The sequence below is a fragment of the Lycorma delicatula genome, chromosome 4, assembly GCF_047948215.1.
Source record: "Lycorma delicatula isolate Av1 chromosome 4, ASM4794821v1, whole genome shotgun sequence".
NCBI classification, from domain to species: domain Eukaryota; kingdom Metazoa; phylum Arthropoda; class Insecta; order Hemiptera; family Fulgoridae; genus Lycorma; species Lycorma delicatula.
In genome coordinates, this window is record NC_134458.1 from 101,813,228 (window position 1) to 101,831,482 (window position 18,255).

Below are 18,255 nucleotides of genomic sequence, written 5' to 3' on the forward strand. Positions count from 1 at the left end.
AGAAAATTTTTCAGTACATTAAAATTTTTTTTAACGTTATATTGAAAAAATTTTAATTTTTTAAATTATTGTTTCTATGAAATAGTTTACTAAAAGGGTATTAAATTAAATGTTGGTTTATTACTTTTTCTGTTTTCTTCAAGAACAATTTAATTCTTTTTATAAATTTTATGAAATATTTAATATTTTTAAAAGATTTTTGTTTTTGTTTCTTTCTCCTTAAATTTTTTTCTCAGAAAAATGGTGTGTACTAATTAATTCAATTTTAATTTCCTTATTATATAAGTTAATTATTATTTAATTAAGGCTTTATATATTATTTAAGCACTATAATTTATTTTGTTTAATATATCTATTACTACTTCAATGTAAATGTATAATTTTTAACCTGTTTAACTGCAGCAAAGGACTCAGTTTTAAGAAGCACAAATAATTAAAGTCAAAAAAATTAAAGCTTAATTAAAGTCAAAATTCATTTTAAAGAAAAATTACGGGTTAAATATATAGAAGACAAAATTCTGACTTACTTTTTTTAAGGAAAAGTCTAGAATAATCTTTTTACTAGAAATAACAAGTACTTCCAATAAATCTGACACATATCAGAATAAACGTTTAAGTATTTAGAGCTAGTATCAATTATTTTTAAACTGTATGTAGCCTATAAAAGAAAATAAATTGATAATAAAGATATTTACTGACCATAAAGTTGCAGCCACTAATACTATACAACTTGCCATCTTGCAAACTCTGTTGAAAATAAAACAATTATCACAAAAAGCACTTAACATATTCGTATTTTGTTTTTAAATACTTAAAATGAAAAGAAAAATATATTCAACAATAGATAACAATTTCTACACTTCATTTTAAACCATTGTTTTTTTTTATTACCTTCATTATAATAATAATTATTTCAATTTTAAATAATTTATAACCAGTAATTTACTTTTAAATGAATTTGTACAATCGGAGGTTTCGTTCATACAAGCGTAGTGTTTCACGACATTTAGAAACTTGACCGTTCTATACATAACAATTTACTTATAAGGCTGAATGCATCAACGGTTTTTTTCTAAATGCAAATAATAAAACAGTAGCGCTATCTATTACGTAACACGTTAAACAATTACTATCAATTGTTGAGTTGACAATACTTTATTGATGTTAATTCGTTACCTATTAAAACACACACATTTGTTTGCGTGTGCCCCCGGTGTGTGATATGTGTTCTTAAGTGCGCTTGCTTATGCGCAGGGAGCGAAAGAGAGAGAGTGAATGAAAATGAACGATTTTAAGATTTTTTTCGATATTATGTCATTCACCTAATTTTAAATCACATTAGAATGTTGTAACTTTTCATGCTGTCCTTTCCTAATATAGAATAGTTAAATTTACCAAAGGTAATCCAGATTAAAATCGCAATCACGTTTTGATGAAATAAAACTTAATTATTGAAAATTACTGTACAATAGTTACAGCTCATCATTTAGTAAATGAAATAATTTTCAATCTTTAGATTCTGATTAGTCAGATATAAAGAGGTTTATTAAAATTTACTTCAACAAATTTATTATTTACATGCTAATCTTACGATAAATGTTTACTATTATAAATGAATTTCTACAAAACTTGGATAAAACTTTCTTTAAACCTTTAAAAAATATAAATTTTGTTTTGTATGATTATATCTTGAGAAATTACGCTTTATATTAAATAATTCTGGAACAACCTATTTCGTTTAAATTTATATTCAAATTTAATTTTTTATTTTGTATTTTTAAGTGCTGTTACTATATTTTTATTTTTGTTTAGATGAAAAATATTTGAACCTGCAAACTATTTTACGGGAATCACAATCAGAAAATCATTTTCTCATCATGAAGTGGATACTCAAACAACTGGTGAGGATTTTCAATTAACCATTACACCTGGTATTGTGCGAATCTACATGTCCAGATAAATTAAACCATAACGCTCATCTGACGGAAATACAGCATCAAATCTATCTGTTTATTGACAATGGTTTTAAGAAGCAAGTCGGAATAATTAAGACGTTTTCGTTTTGTCTGTTCTCTTAAATTGTTACACGTTACGATTTCAAATTTAATTATGAAGAATCTGACTGTAAGATGTGTTTTTTACAAAATTTTGCTGTGATAATTTACGTTTTGGATCTTTTGGATCAGCAAATATTCTTTCTGAAATATCTACTATGACCTCTGGCGTCCTAAAGGAAGGTTACCTGTATCATTTTGCGTCTGAAATTGACCCTGTGGTATGCCATATTTTAAGAAAATCGTGTTGCTGGGTTATTGGCATTCGGAAATTTTTCCTCGAATATCTGGCGCGTTTCTTGAAATTACGGACATAAGCTTCCACTACAGCAACCCTTTCCGCGAGCGAATAAAATAAAAAAAATTAAAAAAAACTGGAAAGAAAGAAATTGAGCATGAAAAATTAACAACTGACAACAATAGAAGAGAGTAGTTACATACACAATCAATAGTGGCCCTAGTAGTAGTAGTAGTAGCAGCTGCAGCAGCGACAGTAGTAGCGTTGAAGGAGACCTCAAAACTACAGTAAGAGATGGCTCGGATCAATTTAAAATCGTTCACCCGGTTTTGGTTTTTTTTTAGCTCATAATGTATTTTATATATAATTTAAAAGAATTACTGCGTATTTGTATGTCAGAATGGAAGTGAATAAAATTATTATTATTATTATTTTGGGCAAGGGAGCGCCAGGTGGTCTACAGAAGGTAACGTGCAAGCGAAGACCGGGAGACCATCGTCAGGGAGGAACGGACTCCAACGTTCCTCGTCTGTTACCGCAAGACCTGAGAACGATGGACCGCAAGGCTTACACCTCTGGTCAGACCGTGGAAAAAGCGCGGCATGGAAAGGAGAAGAACTACGTGACCCAGTTTTTAACGGGTCACGGGTAATTCCCCGCTTAGCTCCATGTAATAGAGAAAGCGCCGTCCCTTGACTGCCTATATCGCCTCGGTGTACGGGACGACGCCAAGCACACCTTTTTCAAATGCGCTCGGTGGGTGGCAGATCGAGGGACACTGGAGGCGGATGTCGGAGCACTGAGCCCCCACAACGTGGTTGCGATGATGCTCGTTGAACTGAGCAGCTGGGAGATTCAGGGACATTCTCAGGGCCAAGAACGGCGACCTGGATAATCCTGAACCAGGTGAAAACTAGGTAGCGGCTTTCTCAGGTTAGGATAGCAGGACTCAGCCTGAAGTAATTTGTAAAACGGTTGTGTGTAAACCGGGTCGAATCCTGATAGAAAGGGGGGATTTTATCTGGTAGTCTACTGATGGCGGTTTGAAGACCAGCAGTGGGAGCTCGGCACTCCGCATGTAAATACAATTCCACCTCCCTCCCTCACAAAAAATAAGAAAATTTATATATATATATATATATATATATAAGATACAATAACAAATAACAAAAAAATAAAATAGCAAATAAATAAAAGTTATAAGCATTTTTTAATTTTAGCTTTTATAAGTCACGTTAAAAAACGAAATCAATTTGTAAATAATGAAGAATAACTTTTTAAGTTTTAAAAAATAAGTAACGAATGTTACGTCATTAGTTGCAATAACTCTATCCATTATTTATTCTAAGATTTATAAATAGTTCGAAAATATAGTACAAAATACATTGTCTTTTTCTTTAGTTTGGCCGACTGAGAACCTCCTGAAGAAACATTTTCCATTAATTTCTCATTGTCCTGGGCGTTTTCTTTCCTGGTCCAACAGTTCATTCTTTCTCTTGTTTTTGCCTTTCTCTTCTGACTAGAGTTTTTGGTTTCTCTTGGAAACCTTTGAAATTGAGTAGCAGTTTTCCGAACGTTGTTCTATTTTGATCAATTCTTCAGACATTTTCGTTTCTTTTAGGTCATGTTCCATTATTTTTCCGTTCTCTTTTAATGTAGATATGTCTGAAGGTATGTCTTGTGAGCATATTATCATTCATTCTCTTAAGGTGGCCGAAGAATTTGGCTTTTCTTTTTCCGATGGAATCTGACATTTTCTCTTCTTTTTTTTTTTTGTTGTATTTTTTGTCTGTTTATATTTATTATAGTATTTATAAACAAAATTATAGAAAGTATAATTTTCATTTATTATTTTGAAATCATTATGTGCTGCTTAATTAAACGGATCTTGCCAAATCAATCGTTGAATGAAGTGTCGGTATATCGGGTATTCATTTAACGGGTAATTTATTTATTTATAAAAAAATAATAATAAATAAATAAAAATTATAAAATAACAGAATTTTATATACTTCTGCCAGAAATTCCTTGCAAATTGTCTTAAAAGAAGGAATAGAAAAATAATTATTATCATCGTTTCAAAAGTAAAATTTGTTTAATATTAGCCAAGTAATTGTCTAGTATTAACCTATATTCATTACTTAATGTAATGGTCACTGCTGAATAATTTGTGGGTTGGAATCATCCCATACGAGTATATGGCAGTTTTGCTTATTTACAAAGCCATCAAACCAAATATATGAACCTCATCAGAAAATATATTTTTTTAATGAAAATTTGGATTTGTATGTCAAGGTACACATATATAAGATTCAACTAACTCAAGGATTATGTTAATAATTCAATTCTCCTATCATAATTAAGAAGACTTCAAAATCTGAGACATTTATTAGATTCAAGATGTACACGTTATTATTACTTTCCTCTCTGCAATTAATTATGAAGGAATAAATTAATGAATTTTTAACAAATTCCTTCGTAAAAATAATCCTTTTGAAACGTATAATGTACTCAGTTATAAAGGATTTAGGGGGTCTTTCAAATTCAGCGCAAAATATTGACAGATGTGGTGGCAACTATAACTTTTTTTAAACTTTTCAATGTCATTTGTTTTCAGTAGTTTGACAAATTATCATGGATCGCTAAACGCCTCAACAACGTTTACAAAATATAAATATTTATTATCGAAATATGGAATCGGTTACAGCTATCTATCGTGCACTTCACGATATTTATGGTGGGCATAGTCAGCATAATTCTTCGTTTGTTTAAAAAATTCGAAATTTCTCTACTTGATGTTGAAATACCAATTCACAAAAGAAATCCAAGTTGTCAAGAGAATATTGTTGCTGTAAGTGCAAGTGTTCGTGAAAATCTAAATTTATCGGTTTTATATCATTCACAAGAATTGGGCCTTTTTTTAACAACAACGTGGCGAATTTTGCGTCAGGATCTTGGTACACCTATATAAGATTCAACTAACTCAAGGATTAAAGCCACGGAACCATTTTTTTTATAGACAGTTTTTAGGTTGGACTCTAGAGCAGCTCGAAGTGAATCCAAATTTTCATTTAAAAAAATCATCTTTTCTGATCAGCCTCATGTTTGGCTTGATGAGTTTGTAAATAAGTAGAATTGCCGTATATGGATGATTCCAACCCACAAACAATTTAACAGCGACCACTACATCTGAAAAAATTACCGTTTGATGTGGATTATGGGTTGATGGCATCATTGGGCCATTTTTTTTTACAAAAATGAGCAATGATATCCTGTTGTAGTAAATGATGAACGCTAACAAACTATGATTCGTAATTTTCTGTTTTCAAATTTAGAAAATTTTGATTTGAATGAGATATGGTTTTCAACATGATAGTGCCACATGCCACAGCAGCTGAAACAATTCAGTTATTTCATCAAAAGTTTGATGATTCAATAATTTCACATAATTTTAATGTCAATTGGCAACAAAGATTATGTGATAGACTTTTTCTCTGTTGTTATGTTAAGTCACAAGTCTGTAGCAACAAATCACTAAGGATTGATGACTTGAAAGTAAATATTCGAAGTGTTGTTAGTGGAATTTAAGCTGATTTGTGCGAAACAATTACGCAAAGCTTTGTTGGTAGACATTAATATGTCAAGCAAAGCCATATGATATAGTTTTCAGAGGATAATGTAATTTTATTATCTTAAAAAAATAAAAAAACAAAACAAAAAGTTTGGTTGATATTACATATACATTTTGTTTTATTGCAATTTTTCTTTTTGCGCTGAAAATGAAAGATCCTTTATATATAAACAGATAAAATAAAATAATAACATAAGGTGATGGATTGCATAGTCTAATTTGTAATTTCTTAATTGATTTAGTTCAGGTAAATGGAGTAATCATATTAATCATTTATACAAAAAACTGAACTCAATTAATTTTGGTCTAAGACTCTTAAGTCCTTCAGTAAACCAGAGGATAATGAAGATGACATACTTAAATTATTTATACAATCTCTTGGGTTATAGCATTATATGTTAGGTTGTTTTTAAGAAGGAAAACCTGATCGGATTTTTTTTAATTGCAGAACCAGGCAATCCAGAATTATATCTAAAATATTTACTTTATAAAAATAAATATAGATAAGTAAATCTTTCACTCTGATCGATATATAGTTACAAATTAATATAAATCACGTCAGGAGTGGTAAAATTAATTATAAGATACAAAATGTATGAGATTAAAGTCAACATCAATTATTCAAAATGTAAACACATGAAATAATGTTAAAGTTAATAGATTAAATATGTTAATGTAATGTATGAAAATATCAAATACAAAAAAATTACAACAAAATAAATATTAAAAACACGACTGAAAAAAAACATTGCTCTGTAATATAAAGTAATTAAAGAGCATGCAGATGATAATTTTGTATATAGTACAATTATCGATACCTGGTAGGTCCCAGGTATCGATAGAATCGCATTCGAACTTTACAAACAGCCTCCGAATGATTTTTTACCGCTAGTGCTTAATTTATTCAATTTTATTTTTAATTCGTGTAGCATTCCGGACTCCATCTTCCTCTTCACAAAAAAGAACGATTGCAGGAAGTTGGTAACTATAGAGGTATATCCTTTCTCAGCTCTTTGTCGAAACTACTTACAGGTATCTTATTGCGCATATTGGAAGAATGGGTATCCAGGAATGCGGTTTTAAATGAATACCACGGAGGTTTTCGTAGAGGATAATCTGCAACGGATAATGTTTTTAATCTTTACAGTATAATTAACCTTAAGGTTTGCAAAGGAGGAAAAAACTTTTTTTTTGTAGATCTAAAGGCCGCCTTCGATAACGTAAACTTGCGTGAACGTTTTACAAACTCTCCAACCAAGTATTGTATGATAAATTTTTAAACTTGGTACGGGTAATGTACGAAGATACTAAATCTTGTGTTTGGTGTAAGAATGGAGTAGCCGATTTGTTTTGTGCTTCATGCATGTCAGGTTGCTCTCCCCGTTATTATTTGCTCTTGTAAATGATTTGCTTAAGGAAGTGGGTGAAGGGATATGGATCCGTAACCTGAATTTCAGTGTTACTCTATGCCGATGACCTAGTTTTGTTAGCGTCTGAGCCGAAAACACTTCAGATCATGATCAAAAAGTTTCAATATTACTGCAGCAGGTGGAAATTAAATATTAATCTAGGTAAGTTAAAGATTGTTATTTTTAAACGGGGAGGAATACTAAGGGCTAACGAGAGATGGACATTCGAAGGCCATTGATGTAATAAATAGCTATAAATATTTGAAGATGATATTCTACTTCTCAGTTGTCAGTGATCCAGCATTTCAAAGAAAAAACCGCCGTGGCGAAGTCTGCGATGAACAGTTTGTGGAAACATTTTTTATACAATTCTCAGCGAAGTACCGGGTTTTTAAGTCGCCTGTAAGACAGTTGCAATATATTGTGCGCAGGTCTGGGGATACAAAACAGGTCAGGAACTAGAGAATTTTAATAGGTTTTATTTACCTATGGATACACCAAACTATGCTTTGTACTTGGAAGCAGACGTAAATTTAATGTCAGTGCAGGCTTGAGAAGTTCATTTCAAGTATATAATGAAAGTGTTGAACATGTCAGAATTCAGACTTCCCAATAAATTAGTTAAGCTAATGATAGATAAAAAATTAGGGTGGTTTAAAACGTGGCATAGTTTACTAGAAAAATTTAGATTAGAAGCGGAGTTCAATGTGGATGAGAAAGAGAGCTGAGCTGTGTGTTTTTCACGGATATTCGCAAGCATGCGGGCAGAGACTAAAGAGGCCTCGGCGGTGCGAACGAATTGGGCGGAATTTCACAGTCTCAATTGGATCACGATCTGAGAATAGATAATTATATTAACGACAGAAACACTAGGCGTTTTATGAGTATTATTTTTAAAGAAAGAAGTGGCATGTTTCCCCTCAATTCTAATCCCAGTAGGGAATTGAATGACAGGATACGCTCATTATGTAATATCGATGAGGAGGAAAATGTTGTTCCTTTTGTAGGTAAGTGTCCGATTTTATCGGAAATTAGAAAATTATGGCTAGGGAAAGGGACTCTAACAGACGACGGTGTAGTTTGGGCTGTTGAATGAAAGTGAGTGGAGAATTGTAATGAAATATTTGAACGGGGCATTAGTCTATTGGAAAAGTTTAATAACGGAATTCAACTTTTAACTAAATTTTGTAAAATTATTATAAATATATTTGTTTTTTCGTCTTTACTACCACTCCATGTCCATTGTATGAGTATTGAACAAAATGGTCGAATATGAGGGGGGAAAGGAGCGACCCTTTACTTTGTTTTGTTTATAAAAGAATACGAAGTATAAGTAATTTTATAATAAGTAATAATGAGTAATTTAGTAATAACTAATTTCGTTACCAACTGGGCAGACTACTTATGGTCATGTCCACGTGTGGAAGAAAGTGTTTTTCAGTTTGTTTATTGTTATATTAATAATCAGTTTATACAGTACATGCATTAAGTGTGTTTATTTTTTGTAGATTGAATGTAACATTTTTTTCTATCTTTTCAAACTGATTGTAATTTTTTAAGTTAGAAATAAACACATTATTATTATTATTGTTATTATTATTATACATATTTATATAGCCTATGACACTCCCGGTAACGTGAGGATTCAGACGCGGGTCATACATCTAAATCGGTTTAGCCGTTGAGCTGTTATGGTGGAACAAACTTACATACATACACCCTAAATACATTGCACTCCTTTTTGGGCAGTCTTGTAATAATTCTGAATCCGGAAGACGTTATTCAAATTTTTTTTAATGTTGAAATGTCAGAGGTTTTAAAAAACTCTGTTTAATTAGTAATATTTAAAATTTCATCGAAGAGTAATGATAAGTCTATAAAAAAATCTTTAAATTGTATTTTAAATGGTTTGGTAATCTATTTAAAATTCAATAAAAATTATGATTCGGTAGCTTAATCATAATTTCTCGTAATCCGAAGTATTATCTTGAGTTATATGAAAACATTTCTTCTGTTGTTGGTTCGTTAGATACAGAGTGTTATTTTTTTTAAATAATCGACTAATTTTTTTAGCAAAGATTATATACACATTCATAGATGTAATCACAAAGATAAGTTTGTTTTTTCTAACCGGTTTTCCAGCTACTGTCTGGTGTTTGTTTGTGTGTATAGATTAGCGACTGCAATCACCGTTACCGACTTGCCAGGCCTATCTGCAGTAAATGTAAATGTACCGATAAACATGTAGTCTTGAGCAGACTCATGTCTACCATTTCCGTGATTAATTTAATTGATTCGTGTGATTAATTTAAACCCAACCACCAAAGAACACCGGTATCCACAGTCTAGCATTTGAATCCATATAAAAGCGACTGTCTTTACAAGACTTGAATCTCAAAAATCAGCTGGTTTTATAATGACCACTATGTATCTCAATCTTTTTAGCTCCATTACCTCCAAAAAGTAAAAAAAAATTAATAACGAATATTTTGTGACCCCCCAACACCAACCCAATGAAACCTATTTGAAACTACTTAACTGAGTTGATAGCTACGGGTGAAACCATGCATGTATGAAGCGTACAAACATGATCATTTACAGGTTCCAACTTGATTTATACGTGCTCCCTGTAATTTGTTCTGCTTGCGTAATATTCGCTGTGAGAGCGTCATATTCGAGCATAAAAAAATTCAGTTGGCACTGTATATCCTGGAAGATAAAAATGATTTCTTGAAGTACTGAATCTTTTTATTGAAAACGATGTCGCAGCTGCTAAATTACCGGTTGAAATTCACGACCAGCACGTAGAATTGTCTGCCGATAAAACCTTACAACTGCAAATTCACATCTGAAAATTTAGATACATTATGGCTTGTTCGTCGAAGCGATTATGAAAATATAGTCACAGAAGCATTGAAAATATTAACCCCTTTCGCCACGTCTTACCTCTGTGAAACGGGTTTTTCGTCTACGGTTGCGCTAAAAACTAAATATAGGAATAGGTTTTAATCACTTGAAAATAATTTTCTTTTGTGTGTTTGTAAGTTATATTCGCGTATTGAGAAACTGTTAAATGAAAAACAAACGCAACTATGTCATTAATTTATTTTCTTTACTCGTGTACTCATAAATATACGTAAAATGTTTATAAATGTTTTTTTCCTCATAAAATGATTTCATTACTATTTACATGTAAATTTTAGGCTGAACTCGCGACTCCCCTTTCATATCACCGCGACCCCCTGGTTGAGAAACGCTTTATTTGGCGGATTAAACTCAAGGATAAGTAAACATATATAATTTCCTAAATATCGATCTACATGGTTAATACTTAAAGGCTGCAAACAATGATCTGATATCCATTTTTATTACGTGAAAATTCGTTGTGACTTTTTGAGGGAATCCCAAGAGACGATTTTATTCTTTAGACAGGAAAAGTCATACGTAAAAATAATAAATATTTAATAATTATGACAAGCTTAGCGTTTTAAAAAGACAACTTCAGAACAAAACAATGACTAATCAAATTTTCTTATACAGCATAAAAAAAGTCTTTTTAATTTTTAAAAATAACCTATTTTGACTGAATTAGCAATTGTATGAAAAAGAAAATGGCCGATAACAGGAAAAACGTAAGTAAAAAAAATTCTAAACTGCCGAGGATAATAAGAAAATATATATATCTAAAAGAGCATTTACTTTTGTTTATTTTTTGCGCTTTGTACGAGGGAATAATTTTTAGATAAATCAGTATTAATAAAAAAAGGGTTTCTTTAGATTTTAGAATTTAAATTTCTTTGATAAAGTGAAACCACGCAGATTAACAGAAAATTGAATGAGAAATTAAATTCAGAACTTGCTCGATTTTTTTCCCGCTATTAAATTATTATAATCTGGCTTCGATTATAATATTTTATAGTAGATCTAATTTTTTATTCCAAGAGAACGTTTCATTTAATAAAATGCACGGAAGTTTTTTTTTATGGTCAACAGATTACTATCGTTTATATATTTTTTTTTTTTTTATTTTTTTTATTTAACTTGTTAAGCACCCCAAGGCAACCAGCCTCCGCCTGTTAAGACATAGCATGGTCGCCTTGCAGTGCCGTGGCAGCAGTCTCTGCCCACCCTAACTGCCTCCTTATGGAGGATCTCCCGCCGGGGTCCCCAAAGCCTCTTCGGGGTGAGCCAACCACCTCATTTTGGCAGCTAACTCTTCAATGGGGCTACCCTCCCCGTCCCTAACCTACATGTAGCCGGCACGCCTTCCGCGTACCGCTACCCCCACGCGTTCCTCACATACCTGAGGGTCCTTGATGCCATCATCGGGGAGCCCCGACCCCACTACACTTGCCAGTGGAGCCAGAACACCCTAGGCAATAAGGCTACCTCCCTTGGCCCTACACGTCGCCACGCTTCAACCCCAGCCTCCAGAATCTTTTGAGGCTCTTTTTTTTCTTTTTTTTTTCTTTTTTTTTTTTTTCCATTGGGATGACACTCCCGTCATCCCGCAGCCAGAAAGTTTTTAAGTACCTTCAAATGTCCGGCAACACTACACATGCCCGGACCAGAACGACTTTACATATATATATATCACCAAAAAAAACAAAAAAATCCTAATTCTAAGCACATTTTAAAATACATAATTTTTTTTTTTTTTTTTTTTTTTTTTTCCCGGTTCATTGGGCTGACATTAGATGACTTTCCCGTCATCCCGCAGCCAGAAAGTACCTAAGAACCTTCAAAGGTCCGGCAACTCTACACATGCCCGGACCAGAACTATCTATAATAGAACTACTATCAGAACTACTATAATATAAACTATCGTTTATATTAATGAAAATTATATCCACGCATGTTACTTGTATATGAGAAACACAATGCAATGGTTTTATTCATATTTAACGTTAGATGGTTACAGTCCATCTAGTGAATCATTTTTTGAATTGATGTCGTACATTTTCAAATCACTTTTAAATAATTACATTCAGATATAAATGAAGTTGTATCATCTGTGAAGACGTTAGTAATGAATGGTTCAAGATTTTGAACAAGAAGTAAAACTCCAAGTGATTCTTGTAGAGCTACATTTTGCCATTATGGCATAAAAAAACCGTTTGTTTTGCTTTGTTTTATTTCATATCAGTGTATTTAATTATATTGTATTAACTTTAAGTTTTTTAAAAGTTTGTAAAATTAAAAAGTTTTGTAAAGTTTTTTTAAGTTTGTATTTCACTTAAGTTTTAAAAAACTTTTACGAGTGTATTTAATATTACGTCTATTACTTTTAAGTAATTTTAATCATTCTTACTGTTCTAGGAATGGAAATCAATTAAGTACAATAAAAGCTAACGAATCGACCACGCAGTCTAGAATTCTTGGATTAAGTCCAAAAAAATGTTTAATAAATTTCAGCTAACATTAAATAGTAAGGTGGCAGGACAAACCCCTGCCACCCTGCTAACTCATTAAAAAATGGATCGAAATGCTTCCTAGTAAATAAATCTTAATAAAATTATAATGATTTTTTGAAAACAATATTTGTTAAAGTATTCTATTTACAGTTTTGTGTGTATTTAAAGTGAGTGTCTTAATTTGAGTTGTTATTAATTTGTACAAATTATTGTTTCATACATAATTTAACTGTTTATTAAATGTAAACTGTATTTGTATATTTAAGTTGTGGTCTATGTAACGAGTATCTTGCATTCCTATTTACCATTTTTTTTTTTATTCCAAATTTTATTTACATCGTAGAGAATCCTTAATTAAATCTGATCATACTCAAATAATTAGAAGGAATCTCCGATCAAGATTCCACAATAATTGAAACTAATATAAAAAATTCTGAGGAAATTTCATACACTGTGAAGTCTAATAGTAACACGAACCAATCAACAACTAGGAACCAAAAAAAGAACAAAGAAAAAGTGAAATACAAAATGATTTAAATACAGCTGTAAAGAATCCTTGGACCTTTATTGTTTGTTCAAAATCTTGAATCATTCATTACTAACGTCTTCACAAATGATACAACTGCACCTATATCTGAGTATAATTAATTAAAAGGAATCGAATAATCTACGATATCAATTTAAAAAAATTATTCACTAGATGGATTGTAACATCTGACTTTAAAACAGATAAAGCCATTGCATTGTGTTTCTCATTTAGAAGTTACATGCGTGGATAGAATTTTCATTAATGCCAGGAAAAGAAACTTTGTTGATTATAAAACACTATGAATACAATAATAGTACAGGCAATTTGTCATAAAAATAGGCTTTCTTTCTTTTTCCTGTTTAGCCTCCGGTAACTACTGTTTAGATAATACTTCAGAGGATGAATGAGGATGATATGTATGAGTGTAAATGAAGTGTAGTCTTGTACATTCTCAGTTCGACCATACCTGAGATGTGTAGTTAATTGAAACCCAACCACCAAAGAACACTGGTATCCACACGATCTAGTATTCAAGTCCGTGTAAAAATAGGCCTTTACTAGGACTTGAACGCTGGAACCCTCGACTTCCAAATCAGCTGATTTGGGAAGACGCGTTCACCACTAGACCAACCCGGTGGGTTCATCAAGATAGGCTGTATATGAAAATCCTTACCTACCGATTGATCTTTTGTCCATGCGTTAGGGGTCCCCCTCCCATAGATTTTTGAAAAACTTAAAAAGTTTTTTAAATGCGTTTTTCTCTGAATCTATGCATTTTAGAGAAAAGTTTTTCAAACAAAAAGTGTAGAGGACATTCTCTTCTAGTATTAATTTCTTTGAATTTATGCCGTATAATTTGAAATTAAAATATTAGGTGGCGCTGAAGTTGTAAAAAACATGTTTTTTCGTTATTTTCACCGGAAAAAATTGTTTTTCGTCTGTATTGTATTTGGAAAAGTTGTTAATATCAAAAAAACAGACAACCTTTATTCAAACAATTTTCTTGTACGACTTAGCATTCCAGAGTTATAGCGGTACAATGGCAACCCAGCGGTCCTATTGTTACTGTAGCCGAGGAGATCGGCATTTTTCAGCGATTAGACCGGTTTCGAACACGTGCCCAATTCACAACATTTTCACACTTTCACAAGCTACAGCTCCTAAACGGTAAGTCGTGCAAGAAAATTGTTTAAATAAAAGTTGTCTGTTTTTTTGAGATTAACAACTTTTCCAAATGCAATACAGACGAGAAACAATTTTTTTCCGGTGTAAAAATCGAAACACACGTTTTTTACAACTTCAGCGCCACCTAGTATTTCAATTTCAAATTATACGGCATAACTTCAAAGACATAATTGTAGAGGAGAATGTCCGAGAATGTCCCTACATTTTTTGTTTGAAAAATTTTTCTTTAAAATGCATAGATTCAGAGAATAACGCATTTCAAAAACGTTTTGAGTTTTTCACAAATCTATGGAAGGGGGATGTTAAAAATCTGGAGTTAAGCTTCCCTCATCACCCCGAACATATGGAAAAAACATCAATCGGTAGGTAAGGATATTCAAATAAAAATACAAATTGACTGTACTATAAAAATTAAATACAAATACTGAAAAAGAAAAAACGGAATACAAAGTAAACGAAAAACACATAAACAGAGAAGTGCGAGTAGAAATAGAGCACTCATCAGAGTGCATATCATAAATCATATAAATACATCATAAATTAAATAATTATATCACAAATCAAATCATCGTAAATCACATGAAGTCACTAAGGTCTAGTACGTGGAGGCGTTTAAGCCTCCTAATGTCTCCACAACGGTGGGGACATTAGGCGTGGTTATTTAGTTATTTATGCGTGTTCATATCTAAAACTGAAGCGTTTTATCTCCTTCCGGACACAACATAAACCTAAATATTCATGGATATCAATATTTTCGTAAACCACGGGGAGCCTATGTACAAATAAATAAAACAAAAGATTGTAGTATTTAACCTTGCATAATCTTATTCAATTTGAAATTAAATCTATAATTACATGCTATAATTTTTTTTTTCGTATATTAGCAGATACATTCAAATATTACGTGTACAAACATTTTATATTTTTTTACATTATGCTAATCTAAAATAATAAAGTATAAATAGTAATAAAAAACATATTCTTGCTAAATTATGTTTTAATAAACTTTAACATACTTGGCAAGTACATCTTCTTGAGTGGCTAATACAAGACAAACTTTAATGACAAATACAAGTTAATAGCGTTTTTAAAAATTGCATTATTATTGTTTAATTAATTTTCCCCTTTCGTTGGAAGGCCACATTTTCTTTTTTCTTCAATTTTTCAGATTTTTCACAAAATTTACGAACTTAAATCAGATTCATATTCTCAGAATATGCTTTTAAATATTTTCTTTTTCGAACGAAGGACAAGTGTCAGGACCTTTCTGCCAGCCTTTTATCTCTTTTAGGAAAGTTCAACCTATAACAAAACGATTACGATGTGACGCGAACAAGCCCGGCTTGTTCGGCTGGGAAGGATATATAATGCCACCGTTAATTGCTTCTTTGTTAAATCCAATACATATTTAGTCATTTTAGGAGACGCGCATTTTCTATGAGTGACTGTATTTTTTATAAGGACCATATTGGATAAAACAAGACTACTGAATCATAACAACGTTATGCATACAAAATAGCATTATTTAAATGGGAGGCCAAGCAGAGGGAATTTTTTTTATTTTCTCAACAAGTAATACTGTCACTAAAGGGAAATTTGGTTATTGTTATGATCCTAAAATCCCCTTTGTGTGGTTATTTATCGAGCAAAGTATTGCTTTTTTTCTTGGTTTTTATTTTTAATTTTTGATATTTTGTAATAACAGCTGTAACTAATTTAAACTTAATAAACAATTAAAGCGTTTCCAAATTATTTTTTTAATAATTAAATTAATGTGCAAACCAGAAAACAATTTATTAAAAAAAAATTGCATTTTCAATATATTTAACATGGTTACAATATGTTGAGTACTGTTTACCTTTCTCAGCTTTATACTTTAACTACATGTTGACATTTTTTTAAATGATCAGAAAAATGAATAAAAATAGAAATAAATTAAATTGAATTAAAACAACAAACGATAAAGAAACCTTTAAATGGAGTAAGTTAACATTTACTGGGAAAGAAATTTACCCAATTAAACAATTAATATAATATAAAAATGGCTATACGTGTAAATACAAATAGTACACTAAAAAATACTTTTAATACTAACATAGAAAAAAAACATATATACAACATTAATGGTATGTACAAAAAAAAAAGTAACTGCACTGCAACATACATTGGACAGACGGGAAGAAAATTAAAATTATGATATAACAAACACATGAGATCTTTTAAAAATCAAAAAAATGATTCTAATTATGCAACGCATTTAATAAAAAAAAAATGATGAAAATGGAAGAATCAATGAAATTAATTCACAAATATGTTAAACGAAGAAGGATGAACATTTTATAAAATCTAGAAATGTTTACACTTAAATATAACGTTAAAACGATCGTAAATGAAGAGATCAACAATCAAGTAAGTGGATGTCCTTTTCAAGAACCTCAGTTTATTGAAAACAGGAAATAAATAAATAAAATTAAAAGATAAGTATAACCATTAATAACAAATAAACAAGAAGAAGGGCAGAAGAAGGGGTTATTAATAATAGTAACAAATAAACAAGAAGAAAAAGGCCAGATAAGGCATGACGTCAAATATAGGGAGGAGCGTTAACTAAACGCTATATAAAGATTAACAGATATTAAAAACTAAACGTTTAATAAGTTTTGACAATGAAGTTATTCCGAAGCCCGTCAACATATAATAAAAGAATGAAGCTAAGAAAGGTAAACAGTACTCAACATAGAAACTGTAGTGATCTTAGCAGAAAAGATATTAGTAATTATTAACTTAATAAAAATTTTGGTTACAATATGGTTCTTACTTAGAAGAGTCCATGGTTACAAATTTATCTCGTAGGCATTTTTCGATGAATTCTAACGTTTTTCCAACATAATGACTGCAAGCATACCGTTTAACTTTCGACCATATTTCTTCAATAGGGTTTAATTGCGAATAATACGATGGCATTGTAAGTATTGAATGCCCAGGTGCTTCTAAAATTTTATCAGTTTTGTATAAAAGCATTTTCGGTTTTCTTTTTAAATTAGTTCATACAACTCGTGTTTAACATCGAGTATGAAAACGGAATACTGTGATTACTCGACCACTTTTGCGTTTCAGGTTTTCTCAAATTAGAAGTCTGAGAGGGGTTTTCTACTACATTGTAATGAAGGGGAATTGTGAAGATCAACTACTGAATTATCTGGTAGGTTCGCAATGGGATTTTCTTCGACTCATCTTTTGATATTTGATAAATTCGTATCATCATGGTAATCCCTGGATTTACGCCTCAATTTAAAAATATGTAAAGAGTCTGAAACAAATCCAGCCTCTCCACCAGTATTAACAATAATCATCGGTTTCCTTTCGAAATTAGTACGTGATATCCCTCACTATACTCATCTGACCAGCCTTTATTTGTAGAATAGTTAGTATACAATTAAGTTTCGTCAATATAAACTATATTCCGACTATCATGTCGATAATTCATTATATACGACGTAAATAAATCATTACTAATTTTAATATCATGTCTATCAAAGAACTAACATCTAATTGTTGGTAGTTTTCCTCCATTTGAAGCCCGAATTCTTTACAAGACTGAAAAGATGACTTTCTTCCTATGGAATTTACGTCTGCATTTACCTTTCTATAAATATTTAATAATATTGCTCTTAGCTTTTCTCTAATACTCTTATGCCTCTTACTTATCTTTCGTCGAATTACATTTTGTTCACATTTATCGACCATCGATCTATTTTTACTTTTTGGGGTTTGAATTTTGAATTGCCAATTGTT

General features: G+C 31.2%; 1 protein-coding gene and 1 long non-coding RNA gene across 2 annotated transcripts in view; one reads left to right on the forward strand and one right to left on the reverse strand.

Annotated features, from left to right (window-relative positions):
- Positions 1-747, reverse strand: part of LOC142323708 (uncharacterized) — a 63,619-nt gene extending 62,872 nt beyond the window's left edge. The window contains exon 1 of the mRNA XM_075363835.1: positions 700-747. Coding sequence (XP_075219950.1) covers positions 700-737 — 38 coding nt within the window. The 5' untranslated portion in view covers positions 738-747. The remainder of the gene's footprint in view (positions 1-699) is intronic.
- LOC142323709 (uncharacterized) overlaps positions 1-12,807 on the forward strand; it is a 42,256-nt gene extending 29,449 nt beyond the window's left edge. Inside the window, exons 3-4 of the long non-coding RNA XR_012756155.1 lie at positions 1,813-1,901; positions 12,652-12,807. This is a non-coding gene — a long non-coding RNA (uncharacterized LOC142323709). The remainder of the gene's footprint in view (positions 1-1,812; positions 1,902-12,651) is intronic.
- The last annotated feature ends 5,448 nt before the right edge of the window (positions 12,808-18,255 follow it).